This window comes from Pan paniscus, chromosome 11 (assembly GCF_029289425.2).
Source record: "Pan paniscus chromosome 11, NHGRI_mPanPan1-v2.0_pri, whole genome shotgun sequence".
Lineage (NCBI taxonomy): Eukaryota > Metazoa > Chordata > Mammalia > Primates > Hominidae > Pan > Pan paniscus.
The window spans coordinates 117,594,760-117,615,964 of record NC_073260.2 but is presented as its reverse complement, the minus strand read 5'-3'; the positions used below and the strand labels follow the sequence as shown (position 1 = coordinate 117,615,964).

The 21,205-nt window shown below is 37.6% G+C and overlaps 1 protein-coding gene across 6 annotated transcripts in view; it reads left to right on the top strand.

Annotated features, from left to right (window-relative positions):
- Positions 1 to 21,205, top strand: part of KDM4C (lysine demethylase 4C) — a 410,581-nt gene that overhangs the window by 205,862 nt on the left and 183,514 nt on the right. For 5 of the 6 annotated variants that reach the window (XR_008619779.2, XM_003823391.6, XM_008977026.5 and 2 more), the window contains 4 exons: positions 10,802 to 10,995; positions 14,051 to 14,289; positions 16,233 to 16,555; positions 20,357 to 20,465. Coding sequence is in view for 5 of the 6 variants with exons in the window: in XM_003823391.6 (XP_003823439.1) it covers positions 10,802 to 10,995; positions 14,051 to 14,289; positions 16,233 to 16,555; positions 20,357 to 20,465 (865 nt within the window). In the remaining variant the exon portion in view is untranslated. Of the gene's footprint in view, positions 1 to 10,801; positions 10,996 to 11,907; positions 12,642 to 14,050; positions 14,290 to 16,232; positions 16,556 to 20,356; positions 20,466 to 21,205 lie in introns of those variants that run through there. The other variant, XM_063594492.1, reaches the window with a different exon arrangement.

Genomic DNA, 21,205 nt, shown 5'->3' with positions numbered 1-21,205 from the left:
AGCATCCTAATGAAGAGAAATCTTAGGAACAAATCATGCGGTGCAATTTTGTCATTTAATTCAGCCACATCAGTTCCAGTAAAATTTTTTAAAAAGATTAAATAATGAGTAATGGTTTCTTATGAATAAAGTAGCCCTGTTAAGTTTCCCAAAACTTAACCAATGATGAACATTGAAAACTTTTTAGACTTCTGCCCTCCCTCTGGTAGTTTACTTACTTATGAACCTTGGTCACTGTAATTGTACCTGTTGGGACACATTAGGCACCAAAATATTTGTAGAGTGAATGCTTCATAGCTGGTTACTGTGGACATATTGCTGTAGCACAAGTATTAAATTTGAACCAAAGATGGATGTAATTTAATATTTGATGAAAGTGCTGGACTTCCTGTTAGTTTTCTTTCCAATATACATTTCATAGAGAGGGGAAATTAGAGCTTGTGGTGGCATAGGCTTCATGATTTTGCACTGTGAAGGAAAGGCTTGTAATTTAGTCTTGGGCCAGAGATTATGTGGATCAGGTGTGATAACTTTGTGGCTAAAATGACTTAGAATAGTTGAGAAGCCATTTTCAACTTATGTCCTGTTCTTGGGCAAAGGGAAAGAGAAAGTATGAGCAGAATTGGTATGTGATAATTGTTTATTGCTATTTAAAAAACAGTATTCCCACCCCCCGCCCCTGACCCCCACCCCGGTCTCACCCCCAGGGTACCTCCTCTTAGGAACAACTCATGGAATGTAGGATGAACCAAAACCGAAATGATGCACTCATACACTAACCCCATCATTCCCTCTGCTCTACCGTCTTCTCCCTTTTAATTTGGTCTTTCAGACCCCATGAGGAAAGGGTTTTGCATTTTGATTTAATGGATAGCTGCTGCAGCTTATATTTATGCACTGGTGATGACAGCGCATTCCTTTTTTTTTAAAAGAATTAAAAAAATTTTTGTGCCAGTGGATGGATTGTAATAGGCAGCCACATCTGAAGAAATAAGTGAAACTATAGCCGTGTAGTGATTTCTTATTACACATATAGATGAGTTATCTTTGCTGTGATTATTATATAAGTTATACAAATGCGGAGCTTTTTTTTGGCTCTAGAAATATGGATGGATAGTTGGAATTGTTTTAAAGTGGTCTTTACTGCTTGGCAGAACATGGGGCTGATTTCAGCTGCATTTATGATTCCTTTTTGGATTTATTCCAGTTTGGATTTAAATACATTAAAAGTGCCTGTGAATATGAGGAAATGTAGATCATTAAAACTGCATTTATTATGTAGCCTGTTTTAACATTTGGACTGATTAATGAATCTCTGTAGAGTAAAAATACACCTGATCGTACCAAATCACTTTCCAGATTTTATCAGCGGTCTGTGCCCCTCGGGTAGTCAAGGAATTCTTTTGTCCAGAGCTTGTTAATGATTCATTACATCAATGATGATTCTACATTTTATTTGAATTAACCAATTTCTTAACAAGTGTATGCATAGTTAGAAATCTGTATTGTAGTTTGTAGATGAATGTCATTTCCTGGGCAAAGAAAGCTCCTTAATATTTATGACATGTTTCATATTAATTAAGGCAGACTTCCCCCATGTAGTAATGCAATACTTTAAGGTTATCTAATCAAGGGTTCTACACAATGATCAGGTAATTTAATTTTAAAATAACTTACATAAATAGAAATGAGGGAAGTTATTGAATAATTCAAATATGGTGAGTCAACATTCGATTTTAATTTTCATTTTTGACTTGTTTCTAACATTGCTGGCATTACTCTAGTGGGCTAGCCATCATTCAACTAATATTTATGGAGTATATACTATGTACTGATGACAGATATTCAGTGGTAAAACAGACCTGATGCCTGTCTTCACCGAGTGTAGGTTTTAGTGTTGAAAACAACTGAGAACTAAAAAAATACACAAAATATGATTACACGTGGCAAGTGATTTGAAGGGAAAATAACAAAGGGTACGAAATAAAACACCTTTGGTTTAAGATAAATATAGAAAGATCAAGAGAGTGAGAGATCAAGAGAGAGACCTTGATCTCTTACTCGCTCCATCTATTTAGGGGGGAGCCATTTCCTATTTTGTGAAAATAGGGGTGTGTGTGTGTGTGTACATATATATACACACATATGTATATAAATATCTATGTATGTGAAAATAGAAAAAGAAAACACACACACACCTATTTTCTCTACCTAATGGCAATGCATTTCCATATGATTATATTTTCTCCCATAAAATCAGTTTACATGGTTATACCATAATTTTTTAAAGGAGTATTAGAAAATTTTTTTCTGATTTTAAGATATTTGGTAAACACAGATGAGCTGTGCGTTGTTAAAATTAAGTTGGTGTATTAATTCAAAATTATCTGCTTAGGAAAATGCCACCAGTTGTGGTCATAGGTTATTCATATTTTAAAAGACTGTTAAATATTTTAAACATTCTGGGTATGTGTTGCCAAATTGTTGCCATGCTTTATTCTTACCATGTCACAGACTGGTTTAATGCAGCTTTGTTTTGCTATTCATGAGTTTCATGTTAGGCAGCTAATGGTAACAGTCATGGGAGTTAGTTCTGCGTGTTGGATACCTGTTGGGTTTAAACTGATTTAAATCCAGTTCTTCTCATTTTGATTTATTAGAATAATAATGAATCTTCTTTCAAGAAATATTTCCCCATATTCTTCCTGATTGATTATGTTTAAATTTGGCTAGAGAGAAATTGTAAGAACACTGAAATCCATTGTGTGTTTTTCTATCTTCTGTTTGCTTTTTTTCTGATTCGAGTTTAATACATCTGTCTTTTGTCCACTTTAAATCATTTCATGAAACTAATAACAGAGAAAATATAATAGTGGGGCCAGACATAGTCTCATACTTGAGAGGGAAGGCAGGGATTGCTAGGTAAAGTGAATTTGAGATGGTGAATTGTTTACTTTTAGTACTACTGTTTTTATGGAGAAGTTTGGCTGAAAAAGTATGTTTTGTCATTGAATTGTCAAACTTTTATTTCAAAAACATGAGTTGTTTTCATTTTCTTATTTAGTGTTAAATTTCTGCTGCTGCTTTTTTTCCCCCCAGATATGGGGTCTTGCTGTGTTGCCCAGGCTGCTCTTGAACTTCTGGCCTCAAGCAATCTTCCTGTGTCAGCCTTCCAAAGTGCTAGGATTACAGGCGTGAGCCCCACTGCACCCAGCCCCTGACCATATTGTTAACATTAGACAATCAAATAGACTAAAAGCATTACTCTCTTGGTCTAGTTAGCTTTCTTTAGGTATTTTCCCACTTTAGAAACAATGCCAAAGAGTTTTCAGGTGGCAGGAGACATGTAATCGGAGTACATGGAGTGCAGGTTATTGTTTTCGACATGGCTGCTAAATAAATCAAGGTTTCATTTTTTCCAGAGACTCACACTCAAAATTAGTATGACATATAGCATTAAAAATATGGTAACCTAGAATTTATTTGAAAATTGTTATTTTTGTTTCTCTCAAGTGAGAGCACCCTTGATATACTATCTAGAGCTTCTATTCTGGGAATTTTATTATGCATGCATAGCTAGTTTTAAAATTTTTCTCCTTATTGATTTGTTAATCAATCCTCATCCCTTCCCTTCTTTTAAAACATTATTTCCTCATTAATATTTACCTACATTCATACTACTGTTTGACTTGTGCAGAAAAGATGGAGGAGGACAGGAGATGCTGTGTTTATCTCATATTCAGCAGAAGTAGAAAAAGGTAAATGTCTTCAACATCAGTCAGATGGTACTTACTGTGGCCAGCATTGTGAAACCTGTAAGACAGCTAGTTCTGTATTCAGACCCTTAAATTACTCATTATGTTCCTATGTACTCAGTGGTTACGAAATTGAAAAACCCAAAGAGGCTGGTGGGTAGGATACTGAATCTCACATCACTTAAACCCCTTTTTCCCCCAGTTACTATCCTTGTGACATCCAACAAGTCAGTTAGCATTTTTGTGCCTCACTTTCTCATCCATAAATTAGAATATGATGATTCAAGTGGATGACTTACTTCCTAAGGTTCAGGATGCGTTCTAAGTGTGTTAACTTAGTCATTTAAAAAGAAATATCTGAAAGACTCTCTAACAAGGAAATCAGTATACCTGAACATTTTAATAAAAACATTTTAGGAGAAGGATTATATATAACGTTATATTCAACAATATGCATCCATGCTATTTCTGTCTGCTTTTTTTTCTTTCTTTTGAGACGGAGTCTTACTCTGTCGTCCAGGCTGGAGTGCAGTTGTGCGACCGCGGCTTACTGCCACCTACGCCTCTTGTGTTCGAGCAGTTCTCCTGCCTGTTTCCCGAGTAGCTGAGATTACAGGCATGTGCCACCATGCCTGAGTAATTTTTGTATTTTTAGTAGAGACGGAGTTTCACCATGATGGCCAGGCTGGTCTCAAACTCCTGACCTCAGGTGCTCTGCCCGCCTCGGCCTCTGAAAGTGCTGGGATTCCAGGCGTGACCCACCGCACCCTGCCTGTCTGTTTTCATATGTGATCATATAGACTCATACAAATATTTATGTTTACAAGGAATTTAGATCTCTAAGAGTGTGCAGAGCCCTATTTTTATCTGATCTTCCTCAGATTTATCATCCATATAAACTGTGACATGGAGTGCATGAATTCAGAACAAAACAACTTTATCTACCCCCGAATACTAAAGAGTTCAATTTCATGCTGTTTTACATGGCACAGCAGGAGTGGATTGTTTAATATCTGTAACTCTGAACTTCCACAACCTTTCTATCAGATATTCAGGTAAGTGCTGAGAAGCAGAAATTCTAAAAATAATTTCTACTGAATCTTTTGGAGACCCCGGAGCAAACTATTTGAATCCATTCCCCTTCTTTTTGCATAGTTTTTCTTTGTCTATTTGAACAGTGCTCTCATGGGTCAGAAAGATTGAGTTTCTAGTCCCATACCTTAAATTGCTTTATAATTGCCTTACTTTATAAGGGAGACATATCCTGGCACAGTGAAGCCTGCAAATATTCCAGAGAAATTAATCTGAACCTATTAGAAGTGGGAGGAGGGAAGGAAACTTATTTTGGAAAATTGTTAGCTAGGTTGGTTAAACTCTATCAACACAGCATGATATCATGCATAGAAAGCAAATATAATGAGTCCCAGACATTTATTTGCAGCTACAATTTCAGTTTGGTTATGGGTCATAGATAAAGAAGATTGAGATGGAAAAATGTGGCCATTTAAATGATAAAGCATGTTATATGTATTGAATGTGGTTTTGTTTTGGAATTTCTACAGTAGATTGGGTAAGAGTGTAGAAGTGCTAGATTTGAATCTAGCAAAGTCTCTGTTACTTATTAGGTATGTGACCTTGGACTAATTAATGTGAGTCCTCTGCGCCTGTCTCTGTTTCCTCATATATATTTTTTTAAGGTTATTTAACAAACATTTTTAAGGGACTCTTATTCTCTAGGCACCTAGAATATACTTCTCTATAAGACAGACACTGTGTGTAGCTCATGGTTAAGTATAGAGTGGTGTAGGAAGGTCAGATGGGGCAAAGTATTTGAGATAATTCACAGTAATGGTTCATTAAAATTAGAATAAGAAATTCAGGGCCTGTGTGGTGGCTCACACCTGTAATCCCACCGCTTTGGGCGAGGTGGGTGGATCACCCAAGGTCAGGAGTTTGAGACCAGCTTGGCTAACATAGCAAAACCCCGTCTCTACTAAAAATACAAAAATTAGCCGAGCGTGGTGGCACATGCCTGTGATCCCAGCTACTCGGGAGGCTGAGGCAGGAGAATCGCTACAACCAGGGAGGGAGAGGTTGCAGTGAGCCGAGATTGCGCCACTGTACTCCAGCCTGGGTGACAAAGTGAGACCTTGTCTCAAAAATAAAATAAAAAATCAGTTAGGGTATTATACCTTTTTTTGTTTTTTTTTTTTTTGAGACTAACGTATCTGAACTTGCACAGATCTATGTGATTATGAGAGTGTAGTCTGAGGAGTTAGAATAAAATTATGTGTCAGGCCTAATTAATGATTTTGGCCCTGTTAGTTACCACCACCAGACGTATTCTTGGTTAAATAAGAGGTTACTTTGATGCTAACACTTAGCAGTGCTTTGTTACTTCTTACTATAGAAATAATGAGCAATTATGAATTATGAAGTCATAATACAAGTTAGAAATAACTGTTAATAATAGATTCTTAATTCTTACTGTCTTCACTAACATTAGGGTTATTAGAAAACAATAAGACATAGAATGTCTTCCATTTGTCCATAGTATTATATATATAGTACTATTCAGAGGGCAATTTGTATTAATAACATACAAACTGTTGGGTTCTTAAAGCCATTGAACATTTTGCATTTTAAAGTTTTATACACAGTCCCATGTTTTTATACCTTATATATTGGGGGATGTTAGGCACTTTCGCTTTGTGTTGGATAGAATATAGAACAGATGCCTTTTTCATACTGTAGTTCTGATCTAATGTGATTTGATTGTGCCTCAAAGATAATTAGCTGATAACCTTCAAGAGCAATAACATTTTTGGGAAAGGAGAGGCTAGAGTTTGATTTAAAAATTTAGGGTGTTTAAAACTAACTTTTGCTTTTTAAATTATCCATTCCCATTTCTTAAGGAAATAGCAATAAATATGTTGTTTGATTTTTTTTTGGCATAAGTCATTTTTATCGGTAAATACATTTTTGGTGGCTACTGTAAAGGGCAGTATTTTAGATCTAAAGGATAAGATAGGACAGGATAGGTCTAGAGATATGATATCTACTCAGGCATCACCAGAAGACAACAATTTGTGTTTCATTTGGGCTTATTTGTTTTGAGACTGGATTATGAGATTAATTTTTGTATTTTTGGTAGAAACGGGGTTTTGACATGTTTCCCAGGCTGGTCTAGAACTCCTGGGATCAAGCCATCCACCTGCCTCGGCCTCCCAAAGTTCTGGGACTACAGGTTATAGCCATGTGCCTCGTGTCATTTGGACATATTTAAATCTTCAAAATAAGAGTTTGCCATCGGCTCCTCCCTTCTTTATGATTGTCCTGTTCAAAAATCTAATTCATCTTCTACCTTGGGTTCTTTTCATAATTGTTGGAAAATTAATAATTTTCTATGAAAGACAGTAATTCTTTTTAAATTTTAAATATTATCCTCTTTAGGTTATAATATGATATGTTCAAAATTCACTAGAGTTTTATTTTATGTAAGCAAGAAATCAACTTTTTCCCAGTATGTTCTGAAAGTTATTCTTCAATCCTGAGATTCAAGTGGATATTATTTCATGTGTCCCAAAACCACATACATGTTGCCATGTAATACCAAGCTCTTATGTTAAAAGGAGGCCTATTTTGTTTTTTAAATACAGTGGAGAACGAGGAAGTCACATGAGTCAAACCCCTGCCTCCATCTTATTTTACTTTACAGCATCCTACCTTGGACACCTGGGCAGTATTAATTCATGTTATGGACATTTCCTTTCATTAATGCCTGTCATCTGCTGGGCCTCCAGTTTCAGTTGTTTGCTCTAGATGTGAAGCCATGGAGTTGAGTCTGGTTGCAACATATGATCCAAACAGGAGCTTGATGTACACTGCTGTCACCTCTCCTGTGACAATGGCCCAGTCCTCTAGGGTTTTTTCAATCCCCCACAAGTCTGGGATTGCTCCTCCTGTTTGATTCTTCAGAACCACTATGCACTTACTTCCCCTTGACCCTTAAGACCATTTGTTAGATGCAGTATTCTGATTCTTATTTCTTTTGTTGCTTCCACTTTTTCAGTAAGGCAAAATAAGATAACACTGGAAACCTCAATGTTCTTGTGGTCAGGTTACCAAAAAGCAATTTGTATAAGCCATATTTGGCCTTTTAAAAATAGGCACTTATCTAGCATTTTCAGCAACATTCTACAAGAACAAAAAGTTTAATTCTATTGTCAGCCCCATGAGGATAGTTACCACTGTTACTCTCAGTTTTTCAGATGGAGAAACTGAGGCACAGAGAGGTTAAATAAGCTGTTCAAGATTTCATAGCTTGTCAGTGTTGAAGCTGGGGTTTGAATCTAGTCTTTTAAACACTATTTGCATTGTGGGTCTTACAGTTTCTCAGCAAATTGATATGATGTAATCTTTTTCACATCTTCCATTGCATAATAATTCCAAATAAACTTTAAAGGTGTAATCTTTTTATATTATCTTTTATACCATTACTGAGATTGTAATCGTTGGTGGGTTTAGGTTATTTAGAAAAATTTAGTATAGGTGGGTTTTCTGGTTGATTTAATCCTCAAATAACAAATCTTACGACACATGGTGGCATGTTTCTGTACCTCCTGAAGGGTAGTTTGTTAGGGCTGTTGTAATAGCCCAGTGAGGTTCTGTCCACTCAGTCGTTCTGCATCTGTGGCTTGTCCTTGGAGTCATTCCTTTCTTTTTTTCTGTCTCTGTTCCTTTCAGTTCAGGCTGGCAGCATTTCTGCTGGTATAAAAGTCTCAAAATCCTTGTCAGTCTTCTGTGTAGTTCATGGACATCCAAGCATCAAGCAAGACAGTCCTGCACAGCTCTCTCCTGGATAACCACATTCTCTCTTCCTGGCTTCTGCTGACATGGTTGATTGGATCCACGAGTCACATGCTTCATCTGTTTAGCAAGTTTGTCCAGCAGTACCATCCTCCAGTCTCGGAGCACACTCCTCTTTGACCATGGCTTATCTGCTGTTTCTGTTTAGGCTTCATAGCATCATCTGAGCAAACAAGATGAATATTAATAAGGTCAAAGGTTTTTTTTTCTGAGACACTTTCCTCAGAAATAGTGTTCTGTATCTCACCAGCTTATCTGCCCTAGGGATGTTGCAATTGTAATCATGATCAGGCCTAAATCAGCTCATTAAAGTGGGCAGCATCACTTTTGTTCACTGTTTATTTTTCTTTGTGAGGCAATATTAGTAACACTTTAAGAAAGTTTCTGGTTGTAAGTCCAAGCTTTTTTCCCCCTTTTGTCAAAAGATTACATCTTAATCCAAAATATCTTTCAATTTCTCAGAATCTTCATTTTCTTTATTCCAATGACAAGATAATTATGCAAGGTAACTTAGAAACCTCATTATACGTAACCAATAATAGAAAGCAGTGGTGTAGATGAATAGTATTAGGTTCAGAGGAACAGTTGGGACAATTTATATTCAGAGCCGAGGATGAAGTTTTGCTGGGTAGCCGACTAGTATGCAGGAAGGTGGTGCGGTAGGAGGAAAATACTGAAGTAAATGAAGCATAAGGGGCATTTGGGCTCCCATGACTTGGGTTGAAGAGGAATATACATGTTGACTTGCTGTGGGAGAGAAACCTGAAAATCTCATTGGTGGAGTAAAGTCTTGGAGCCCTTAATGCCAGGCTCATAAATTTAGACCTTATTCTAGGTCTAAGAAAAGCAGGGTGATTGCACCTTATTGAACTCAGGGATGAAAGATTGTAAGATATTTGGGGGAGATGAAAGTAACAGCTATAACGATGGATTATTGTTGGGAGAGACTACAGGCAGGGAAATTAGCCTTGTTATGCTAGGATTCAAGGCCTGGCAGTGCAGCTGCAAGGATGCTGGCAGAAGGAATTGAGACAGGAGATGCCGTAAATGGAGACAAGGCTGAATTTTTAGGGGTGAAGACATAGGGAGTGTCTAGGAATGTGGACTATGTATGTAGGAGAATAGAAGAACTGTGGTATCATTTGGTAGCGACAGAGTGTGGTTTGCAGTTGAAGACATTAATTTTAGGTATTTTGAATGTAATGGCCATTAGGATGAGAACTCTGTGGTGGGAGTTTGGGTTTGGATATATTAAGACTTTGGAGTTAATTTGCATGGAGGTGATAATTGTATCACCAAGATATCTAAAGTCTTATTGTGTCAAAACTGTTCAGTCAGTCTGTTAGCGGGTATGTTAGGGATTGTCAAGGTCTATCAGTTAAATCTTGGAGATTATTTATGCACCATCATTTGAATGATAACTTCCCTGTTGCATAGTGCTGGCCTAGACCTAATAAAACTTTGTGTGAAGTCTTTATAGAAAACTTGCTTAATAAGATGTGACTGATAACTATGTATTCATGAGAATTAAAGGCATAGTAGATTCAAAATAATTTTTTCTTTGAACTTCTCACCTTTACCCCATGTCTTCATTTTAGTGGATATGTTTGTTGTTGTTGTTGATGGTATTGGATGTTGTATGTGATGTGATGTAGAAAAGGCTGTTCATTTGCTCCTAATTTTGGGTTACCTTATGAGAGTTTGTTAATAACCATAAATATAACAAAATATATCTTAGAGTAAATTTATCTCAACTCACTGGTTAAAGTATTCTAATCACACATTCATTGGGTTATTTTATTTGTTGACAACCCAGGTTTTCAGCTTTACAGACCTTTTAGCGCTCAGTTCATTGACACATCATTGTGATGGGCAGATAATCTTTCCATTGCAGGCGTGCTTCCAAATGAGCACTCTTTCCTTTTAGTTTTTCTTAGTACATAGTTCCCTGTGAGGTCCACAAACCATTATAACCACATTATAAATGTGAATATATAGATTCTCATCTCTATTCAGAAGAAATTGGGTTTATCACCCATTGAATGTTTGATAATGTAATGCATTATCCTCCATTATGTAGTCACTAAGTATTCATGGATGATGTGTTCAAGGACCAACTCTGTGTTACTGTATAGTTAGCGAAACGTTTAACACTCTCCAACCCGGTTGTGTTTCAGTGCACTTGCAGGAAAGACATGGTGAAGATTTCAATGGATATCTTTGTGAGGAAATTTCAGCCAGACAGATATCAGCTTTGGAAACAAGGAAAGGATATATACACCATTGATCACACGAAGCCTACTCCAGCATCCACCCCTGAAGTAAAAGCATGGCTGCAGAGGAGGAGGAAAGTAAGAAAAGCATCCCGAAGGTAATGACCCCTCACCCCACTGACCTGCCTTGCCTGTCGTGTTTTCTCAGTTAAAATGGGTCATTGGATGTGGCAATTTACTTGCTTTTTCTATTTATTCATCATAACTTAATACCTTTCTGAAAATGTGAGACATTGTTTTTAATTCTTAGATGTGTAATAAATACAATGTAGGAAGAGATGTATATTTATTTTGTTTGAGAATATTCCTGAAGTTGCTCGACATGGCAAATAGAACAATATAGAAGTTGTTAGACCACTTACATGAATGTGTTTTATGGTTGTATTATTCCTTTCTGTGCATTTCCATATTTTAATCAATAACTTGATTTTCCACTTTTTCATTTTGCCACCATTTTGCTTTTTGGCTTTAGTGGTTATCTTCTTCATTTGTCCAACATCTGAGCGACTGCTCTCGTCTGGATGCTTATATTTTACTACATTTTATGCACATGGTTTTATTCTTTTGTAAGATGTAAAACACAGCATATAGCATTTCTGTAACATGCTTATCCTTGTGAACTTTATTCTCCATTCCATCTTTGTGGCCAGGATCATTTCCAAAGCTTTTAGATGTGCTGTGGGCATCTTGTTGTTTTAAAACCTGTTGAATAGGGTGTGTGTGGTGTTGCTCAGGTCCTTAGGCTACCTTTTAAGGCTCTTATGTTTTCCAATTTTATGTTAAATTTTCCTCTTCAATATTACTCATTGTTTTTCTTTCAGATTATAAAAGTAATATTTGTGCATTGGAGGAAATTTGTAAAATAAGGAAAAGAATAATGAAGGAATCCCATATCACTCATAACCTCACTATCCAGAGATAACCAGTATTAACATTTTGTATATATCCTTTACCTATATATTTATTATATATTTTATAATATTATATATCTTTTCAAAATTGGGGCCATGCTCTATTAATAATCTGATGATCAGTTTTGAGTGTTTTTTTCATGTAACTGATTGATTTGCTGCAACATAATTTTTAATGCCTGCATGTATTTAATCCCCTGTAGCTTGTTTCCACTTTTTTGATATTAACTAAGTAACACCATAATTTTACATCTTTACCCAGACTTATGATGCTTATTTTCTGTCTTTTTTTTTCCCTGATATTTATTTTCTGCTTATTTAGAGTGGTAGTGAGTGGAAGAACCTTAGGAACATGGAGTCAAACTTCGGCATTTTATAAGAGGTAGACCTGAGGTGCAGAACTAACTCAGGTGTTGATATTTCACCCTGTAGTTTACCGCAATGATTGTCAAAGTGTTTGTTAGTAGGTCAGGACCAACATTTTAAAATGAGGTGGTAAAATAGAATAAAAAGTATTATAGTGCTTCCTCTGTGGTAAGGGCAAATATTCACTCATGACATGTGTGAGTATGTGTGTATGTGTGTATATAGTGTCACTATCTGAAATATATAACTCACTGTGGGTTACATTCAAGAAAAGTTTGAGAAATACTAATTTGGACAGTCAGTGTCTTTGATAACTGTGTTAATTCACAGCACTAAAGAAGCCAGCGCTGGAAGGAGGCAGTATCCAATCCTGAGTTCAGAATACACACCAGGAGAACATCTTGAGCATTGTTCTGTAATGGATGGAAAACACAATATTTTCATTAGGTGTATGACTTGGTTTCCAGGTATTAACCACAGTGGGCCTTTTGGGTAGATAGAGAACATGGATTTATGACACTTGAACAGATCAAAATGCTTGTCAGTAGGTTCAAATAATCAATGGAACTTGCTCACCTACTTAGAAAGCCTGACTATGGGCTTGTTTAATATGCTCAGCCTTGTGGCTTGATATTTAGAGATTATTGATCTCCCTTTGGAAATAGCCCATTTAGGGAAGTCTGATGAAGGGAATGATTCATTGATGTCTCAAGCACATGTCAGCCTTCTTTTTTTCACATATACTACACTGTTTATAATGTTGAGATTTTCCCACATCAGCCAATGCATGGATTTGCAACAAAAGCAATGATGGTGATGATCATACTACTACAGTTACTGCCATCAGTAGCAGTGAAAGCTAATTTATATAGGTTATCGCAGGCCACCCTATTCTCTGCCCTCCCTGACTTCCTACAGTGCTTAGTCCTGTGGTGATTTCTTGTGTGTGTATAACACATATGGGTGTGTTTTGGACACTGTTGCTTTGAGTTGATTTGTAATTGTTCCTAATTGTTAGGAATGTTTGTTTCATATGTAAAAAGCATATATGCCAAAGCTATCAAGTGACCTGCTGGAAAATACTCAGGAAGAAGATAAAAATTGTGTTCACTCTGAAAATAGTATGTTGATGTACGATGTTAAATACATAAAATTAGGCTGAATGTGGTGGCTCATGCCTGTTATCCCAGCACTTTGGGAGGCAGTGGGGGAGGATCACTTGAGGCCAGGAGTTCTAGACCACCCGGGACAATATAGTGAGACAGTGTCTTTATGACACACACACACACACACACACACACACACACACACACACACACACACCAGTTAGCCTGTGTCTGTTTAAAATCCTTTCGCTATTGATGAATTGGCATTTAATTTGAACTATTTTCATACATACCTGACAATTATACAAAACTCAATGAAAAGTAGTCAGTAGTTTACCTTGAAATATAAAAAATTTACTTTTAGCACTAGCCTAACAGGATATTCTGATTTTTCATTTATTTTATTCATATTCTAAATATTTTATTTATTGATTTTATTTCTGTCTCATTTCAACATTTTTTACTTTATTTTTATTTTCAGACTTTTAAAATGTTGTCACAAAATTTTAGGAATGGCCCTTTTTCAAAATAATGTTTAATAATTATTTACAGTTGTGTGAATTTTAAAGTTTTATTGATTGATAAGAAAATTGTGTTTAAGATTTTGATTTCAAATTTAATCATTCAGTTGTGAACATTGACTTGGCATAGTGATTAACAATGTCAGTTGTTTCCTTCTTTAAGCAAGTGAAAATGACATTTATATTGGGATGTGTTTTTCATATCCATTGCAGACATCCCGCTCTGACCACTGCTTCTCTTGTTGACAGCTTCCAGTGTGCTAGGTCTACCTCTAAAAGGCCTAAGGCTGATGAGGAAGAGGAAGTGTCAGCTGAAGTCGATGGGGCAGAGGTCCCTAACCCCGACTCAGGCACAGATGACCTCAAGGTCAGTGAAAAGTCAGAAGCAGCAGTGAAGCTGAGGAACACAGAAGCATCTTCAGAAGAAGAGTCATCTGCTAGCGGGATGCAGGTGGAGCAGAATTTATCAGATTATATCAAACTCTCAGGTGAGAAGATGGTTGATTAGGTTTCACATATAAGTAGTAGGTGGTTGATGATCAGATGTCTTAAATGGATGTTCACTATGACAAGTATCTGACTAGTCCACATAGTTTAATCAATAATCTACCAAAGTCATGGGTAACTCAACCAATAGTCCCAGGGAATATTGTAAAAGTCAGGAGCCTCACTGCTATGTGTAGCAGAATTGTGAGACAAGCAGCCAGCAGTGCCTATTTGGTTTAATAAAAAAGAAGATTCTAAAATGAGTTTTTTTTTTTTTAGTGCAACTCAATTTACAATATACGTTTTTGGAAGGCTTCTTTTGAATTCACATGAGTAGAGAAAACCAATTATAGATAATTCTTTGTAGATTCTTAGCTTTCGACTTAAGAAGAAAATAAAGATCAAGGTTTTAAGAACAACAACAATAATGAAAAGTCAACCTAGTGAAATGACATGTATAGTCCCCTTGCTTCTCTTTTGTACTAAAGCCATTGTCTGAAAATCTCAGCTACTTTGCCTTTTCTCCCTTTGGTAGCATATTTTTCTGAAACTGCTTTAGTGATTTGCCCCTTTCATATTTGTTGGAGTTTTTGTCTTGTAATAAGCTAATTCCTGTGTTCCTCTCATACTTCTCATCCTGTAAATCCTTCCTCATGGGATGCCCCCCTCCGCCAGAATCTGACTCCCTCCGCTGCTTCCTCCTCACTCATGGCACCATAGCTGTTGCCTGGATGACTGCAGCAATTGCTTCCTTCTTATTCAGGAATGTCAGCTGTAGTCACCCCCGCTAGTCAGTTCTCCAGGTGGCCATTAGAGTGATCCTTTAAAAGAAAAAAAGCTTAGGTCTTGTCACTACCTTCTTCTTAGTATTATTCCACCTATAATAAAAGAAAAAGTCTTCACATAGTCCTAAACTGGTCCTCAGCTGCTACTCCAGCCTCATTGCCTTTGCTCTTGAAATAGCTGTGTGGATAGAGTTTAAACCACAGAACTTTTAAAAAATGAGTTCATGTTTTAGTGGAGAGCTAGGCAAATAACCACATAATTACAATCCAATGTGGTAAGTAGCATTATAGAGATTGCATAGGATGTTGCTGGTTTACCAAGGAAGGACTTCAAACACACAAGAGCTGGATAGCCAAGGTTTCTTGGCAAAGGTGATATCTGAATTGAGTTTTGATGAATGGATATAAGATATCAAGGTAGAGAAGGTAGGGAAGGGAATTACAACAAATGCAGAATAGAGAGTTAGGCAATACATATGGATATTTCACTATAGTCCCTTTTTTTTACATTTAAAAATTTTTTTTGAGACAGAGTCTCTCTCTGTCGCCCAGGCTGGAGTGCCGTGGCACAATCATAGCTCCCTGCAACCTCTGCCTCTCAGGTTCAAGCGATTTTTTTGCCTCAGCCTCCTGAGTATCTGGGACTAAAGGTGTGCACCACTATGCCTAACTAATTTTTATATTTTTAGTAGAGCTGGGGTTTCGCCTTGTTGGCCAGGCTGATCTTGAACTTCTGGCCTCAAGTGATCCACCTGCCTTGGCCTCCCAAAGTGCTGGGATTACACACGTGAACCACCGTGCCCGGCTCCTCATCATGCTTTCTCTTACACTGTGTTTAATTAGCCAGTTTATGAATTGCTGGATGGTTTTGCCTAAGGGCCCTGAATTTCATTAGTTCTGTCACTACATGGTTCTTTGCACATTGATCTCCAGATTTTGAGCCCTGGCATAATACTTGAGTAGAAGAACTGGGTTGTTCAGTATCAGAACTAGTATGTGATGGGTACAAATGAGGTTTGTTCTGTGTGTGTGCATGTATGTGCGTGTGCATGCGTGTGTATGTGTGTGTAAGATACAGAATCAGTTGGGAATAGTTTACCAATTCTACTTAGTAGTAATACAGTGTATGATTTATTAACGGTCTTCTGTTTTATCCTCAGGAAACAGCTGCTTAAGTACATCTGTAACAGAAGACATAAAAACTGAGGATGACAAAGCTTATGCATATAGAAGTGTACCTTCTATATCCAGTGAGGCTGATGATTCCATTCCATTGTCTAGTGGCCATGAGAAGCCCGAGAAATCAGACCCATCCGAGCTTTCATGGCCAAAGTCGCCTGAGTCATGCTCATCAGTGGCAGAGAGTAATGGTGTGTTAACAGAGGGAGAAGAGAGTGATGTGGAGAGCCATGGGAATGGCCTTGAACCTGGGGAAATCCCAGCGGTCCCCAGTGGAGAGAGAAATAGCTTCAAAGTCCCCAGTGTATGTGGCAATATCCATTTTTTACCATATTCATTATATGGTGAGAGCACATTTTGAAAACAACATGCTGTGCACTGAAATCCTCCTTTAGGGCACAGATAAATAACATTTTACATTAATGGGTCTTAATCATATTCATTCAATAACTGGGAAGTAAGCCTCCTGTGAGCTGTGGCTCACATAGTGATAATTTAGCACATGGAGCTTATGGCCACGTGTCGATGCTTGATTTTCTTTTTTTTGTTAAAAAATTAAACTCTTTATTTTGAGGTAATTGTAGACTCGTATGCAGTTGTGGGAAATAGTGCACAGTGATTCTTTGTACCCTTTACTCAGTTTCTCCCAATGCTACCATCTTAGAAAACTATAGTACAAAGTCACAATCATATCGACATTGATACAGTAAAGATTACAGAATTGTTCTGTCACCTGCAGAAGAATTCACCTGCTGGGCACTGATCACTTTCTGCCAATAGTTAATACCTCCTGGTCCCAGCCTTCCCACAGCTTCTATTTCAGTGTCAGGACTCACCTGGTCATGCTTTCTTCTTACTCTTTCCTCATGGACCCTGAATCTCAGGACCAGGGTGACCTTTCTTGTCCTGCCCCCTCCTCGAAAGAGGCCCTTTGCCTCTGAGAAAAGACTCCTCTATATTATTTAGCTTCCCATTGTGACTTTTTGGAAAATTGTACAATATTGTCCTTGTACAGTATTAATATTCCATATTCAGTAGAAACTGTCCATGTAGCCGTAAGAGTGAATCAGGGGAGCTAGGACTGTCTGTAACGATTGTCAGAATTCAGTACTTTTTTTGATGTATCCAGCCTGATTAGGGAATTCAGGTGGATCAGGAAGGAGTAATTGTTTGAGCTGATAAGTTGCGCTGGCTGCAGAACAGACACTGCTCCTGCTGGTTTCAACTCAAAATAGATCCTTGTGTCCCTGAGTAGGAGCAAGGGAGGTTGTATAAGGACAGCAGCTTTGAATACCTTGCTTCTCATCAGTCTTAAAATGTTAATTAAAATATACTTTTCTGATTTGACCCAATAGTGTTTATCTTTTTATGTAGAATTGTATATCTCATTGAATTATAAACACATCAAAAATATGAAAGATAAAAAAAATATGGTCTGGTTTCTTTGAAAAGGTGCCTAAGAGTAGTTTGAAAATAGCATTCGCATACTAATAAGCAAAATTTACAACTTTGGCCAAATGTGGTGGCTTATTTCTGTAATCCCTGCACTTTGAGAGACTGTGGTGGGAGGATCCCCTTGAGCCCAGAGGTTCGAGATGAGCCCAGACAACATGGTCACACCCTGTGTCTACAAAAAAAAAATAAAAAAAAATTTAGTGGTGTGTGCCTGTGGTCCTAGCTACTAGGGAGGCTAAGGTAGGAGGATCACTCGAGCTCAGGAATTCAAGGCTGCAGTGAGCTGTGATCCCACCACTGCACTCTAGCCTGGGTGACAGAGTGAGAGACCCTGTCTCTTAAAAAAAAAAAAAAAAAAAGGAAAAAAACTTTACAACTTAATTTCATGAATGGCTTAAATGTAGCCAAGCAGATATTCATTCTTTGGACAGGTGACTGAGTCAAATGCCTGCTTTAGTTATTTTTAACGACCTTCTTTAAAGTAGAATGGAGCTGAAAGTAATTCTCAGATTTCTTTGCTCTCAAGGAAGGTGATTATAGATCTAGTGCTGTTTACCTTCATCTTTATCATTTCCCCAAGCAAAGACTGACAGCAGAGAAACCAACATTGCTATTGAAGGCTGAGAGGCTTGGCTTGCCTGTAGGAACAGCTGCATGACATCCTTTTCTTACACCATGGTGTTGGATAACTCCTAGATGTAATACAGCCCCACTTAATTTTTGTGTAGTTTTGCTCAGTGTTTTTTAGTATTCAGTGTAATGCTATGTGTATGCTGATAGCTGCTGGCATTAGCTGATCTACTCAATAAGTATTATGTTATTTTTTAAAGTCATCCATCCATCCCTCCATCCGTCCATCCATCCATCCGTCCGTCCGTCCGTCCGTCCATCCATCCATCCATCCATCCATCCATCCATCCATCCGTCCATCCGTCCATCCATTCATCTTGGGCTCAAAGCTGTACCTGGAACACGCCGAGTATGTTCTCACTTTACGTGCTATTCTTGCTCCCCCAGATGCTCCTCCCCCAGATAATCATATGTATGCACTCAAAGTTCCCCTCAAGTATCACTGTATCAGAAAGGCCTTCTCTGATTACCCTATAAAACTGCCCCCTCCCCATCACTTTCTATTCCTTTGTCCTTCTTTATTTTCCTTCGTTACATATTTACCGAGTAGTATTTGATAAATACGACTTATTCATTTATTATATATTCCCTTACCCCTCTATAATCTACACTTCTTGAGAGCAGAAACCTGATGTAATTTATCCTGCTATAGCTCCAGCTATGACAACGGTATGGTGCATAGTAGTGTGTTGATATGTCTTCTTGGCTGAGTTATAATTTCCCATATTGTTTTTTAGCTATTATAAACATAGATAGCTGTCATCCTGTATTGCATTTGTCATTCTTTTCTTATTCCTAGCTTTGATTACAATGGTCTTACACATTTTCTTAGAATCATGTGTTGGAGTCAGAGGCCAGAGTAGTTTCCCTATATCTGGCCACTGCTTCTTCAGCTTACCGGGAAGAAGACTAAGATTGTTTTCTTTCATAGTCAACTCTTGATGTAAGCCTGCTGGGTTCAAATTCTCTCTGATATCCTCTTTCCCCTCCCCCTGCCTTTAAAAATTTTGCGTTGTGCGAGCAAGAGAGCTTAAAAGGTGGGTCCTAGCTGGAAGGTGTAAGGATACACATGACTTTCTACCTGGGAAAGGAATATATAGTCTGTAAATCCCAGGACAAAAAAATCATTGGTAAAATTTAAGTGGTTTCAACATGGCATTAATGTATCATTAAAAAAAGAGAATACTTTTGGTTTCTTGTTTAATTGTTACTTATGTGATCTAGAAGTGGTGATTCATTTCTGAATGGAAAGAAGTGTTGCAGTATTGTCTTCTCTGTGAGGATAGAAAATAAAATTCCTTGCTAAATGTTAACATGGGAACATCTTAGAGGTGACCAAGAGCCACAGTCCTGTATTTTTATGAGAATGCAATCTTAGATTTACTTATTTATTTTTGGTGACAGGGTCTTGCCCTGTCACCCAGGCTGTTGTGCAGTGGCCTGATCTTGGCTCATTGCAGCCTCCACCTCCTGGGCTCAAGGGATCCTCCCACCTTAGCCTCTTGAGGAGCTGGGACCACAGGCATATGCCTCTATACCTGGCTATTTTTTTTTTTTTTAAATTATTGACACGGAGTCTCCCTATGTTGCCCAGGCTAGTCTCAAGCTCCTGGGCTCAAGGGATCCCTTCACCTTGGCCTCCCAAAATGCTGAGATTACAGGCATGAGCCACTGTGCCTGGCCTATAATCCTAAATTTAGATTAGTTGTAAGAACATTAGAAAACTTGTTAACTGCTGAGCTTATTGCAGGTTTAATAAGCCTACCCTGCCCTACAGCTTGTATTTTAATACAAAGTGGAAGAAGAATTAATTGACCTCTGGGTAAAATTACTAATAGAATTGATTCCTATTTCTTTTGACCTTAAGTTTAAATTTCTTAAAGGACTAGTTCCCCAAGAGGTAAACAACCACAAGATTTCTTCAACATTAAGTGATAAATAATTGTGAACTGTAGGGTTTTTTTTTTTGTAGTTTGTTTTTGATAATGGTATTTCTCCACCATTTTTGTTCTATAACTAGGTAACAGAAGGAGAGAACAAAACCTCTAAGAGTTGGCGCCATCCACTTAGCAGGCCTCCAGCAAGATCGCCGATGACTCTTGTGAAGCAGCAGGCGCCAAGTGATGAAGGTGAGACGGTGACCCCCCTTTTGGGATTTTTTTTTTTTTTTTGGTATGTAAAACAAACTATTGTAAAAAAAATTGCTGAATAGAAAAAAAATTCAACAAGTAGCAAATAGGTACTATTAGGAGATCATACATAATAAATAATTTACAGGTAAAAGGAATTTGGAGCTTAGAGGTAAAGACGTACTTCATATAAGCTAGCCTTATTACTGGTAAAAGTCTTCCAGTTTTATGTCATGGGGTAAAATCAGTCAGCCTTGACATGTTTTAGGGTTCTACAGAAGAAGCTGGGACTCATTTCTCTAAAGGTGTTAGATTTTAGAGTTAACGTGCTGTAGGTTTCTTTACATTGTCTTTACTTTTAACTTCAACTCTTTACATTAATTTAACCACCTTCAGTAAAAGTCTATGTGCCATATCCTTTTCCATATCCTTTTGTAACTGGTGTGGGGTGAAACATCCTTTTTCCTTCACTAGATCGCTGTGATGCAGCTGGATGTAACGCAGTTTCATTTACAATCATTTACCATTCCTAGATGTAAATTTATCTTTTTCCCCCTTTTGTTCTTTTTGCAAGACAGGGTCTTGCTCTGTTATTCATGCTGGAGTGCAGTGGAGGGTGATCACGGCTCACTGCAGCCTCAACCTCCCAGGCCTAAGTGATCCTCCTACCTCAGCCTCCCAAGCAGCTGGGACCACAAACATGCACCATCATGCTTGGTTAATTTAAAAAAAAAATTTTT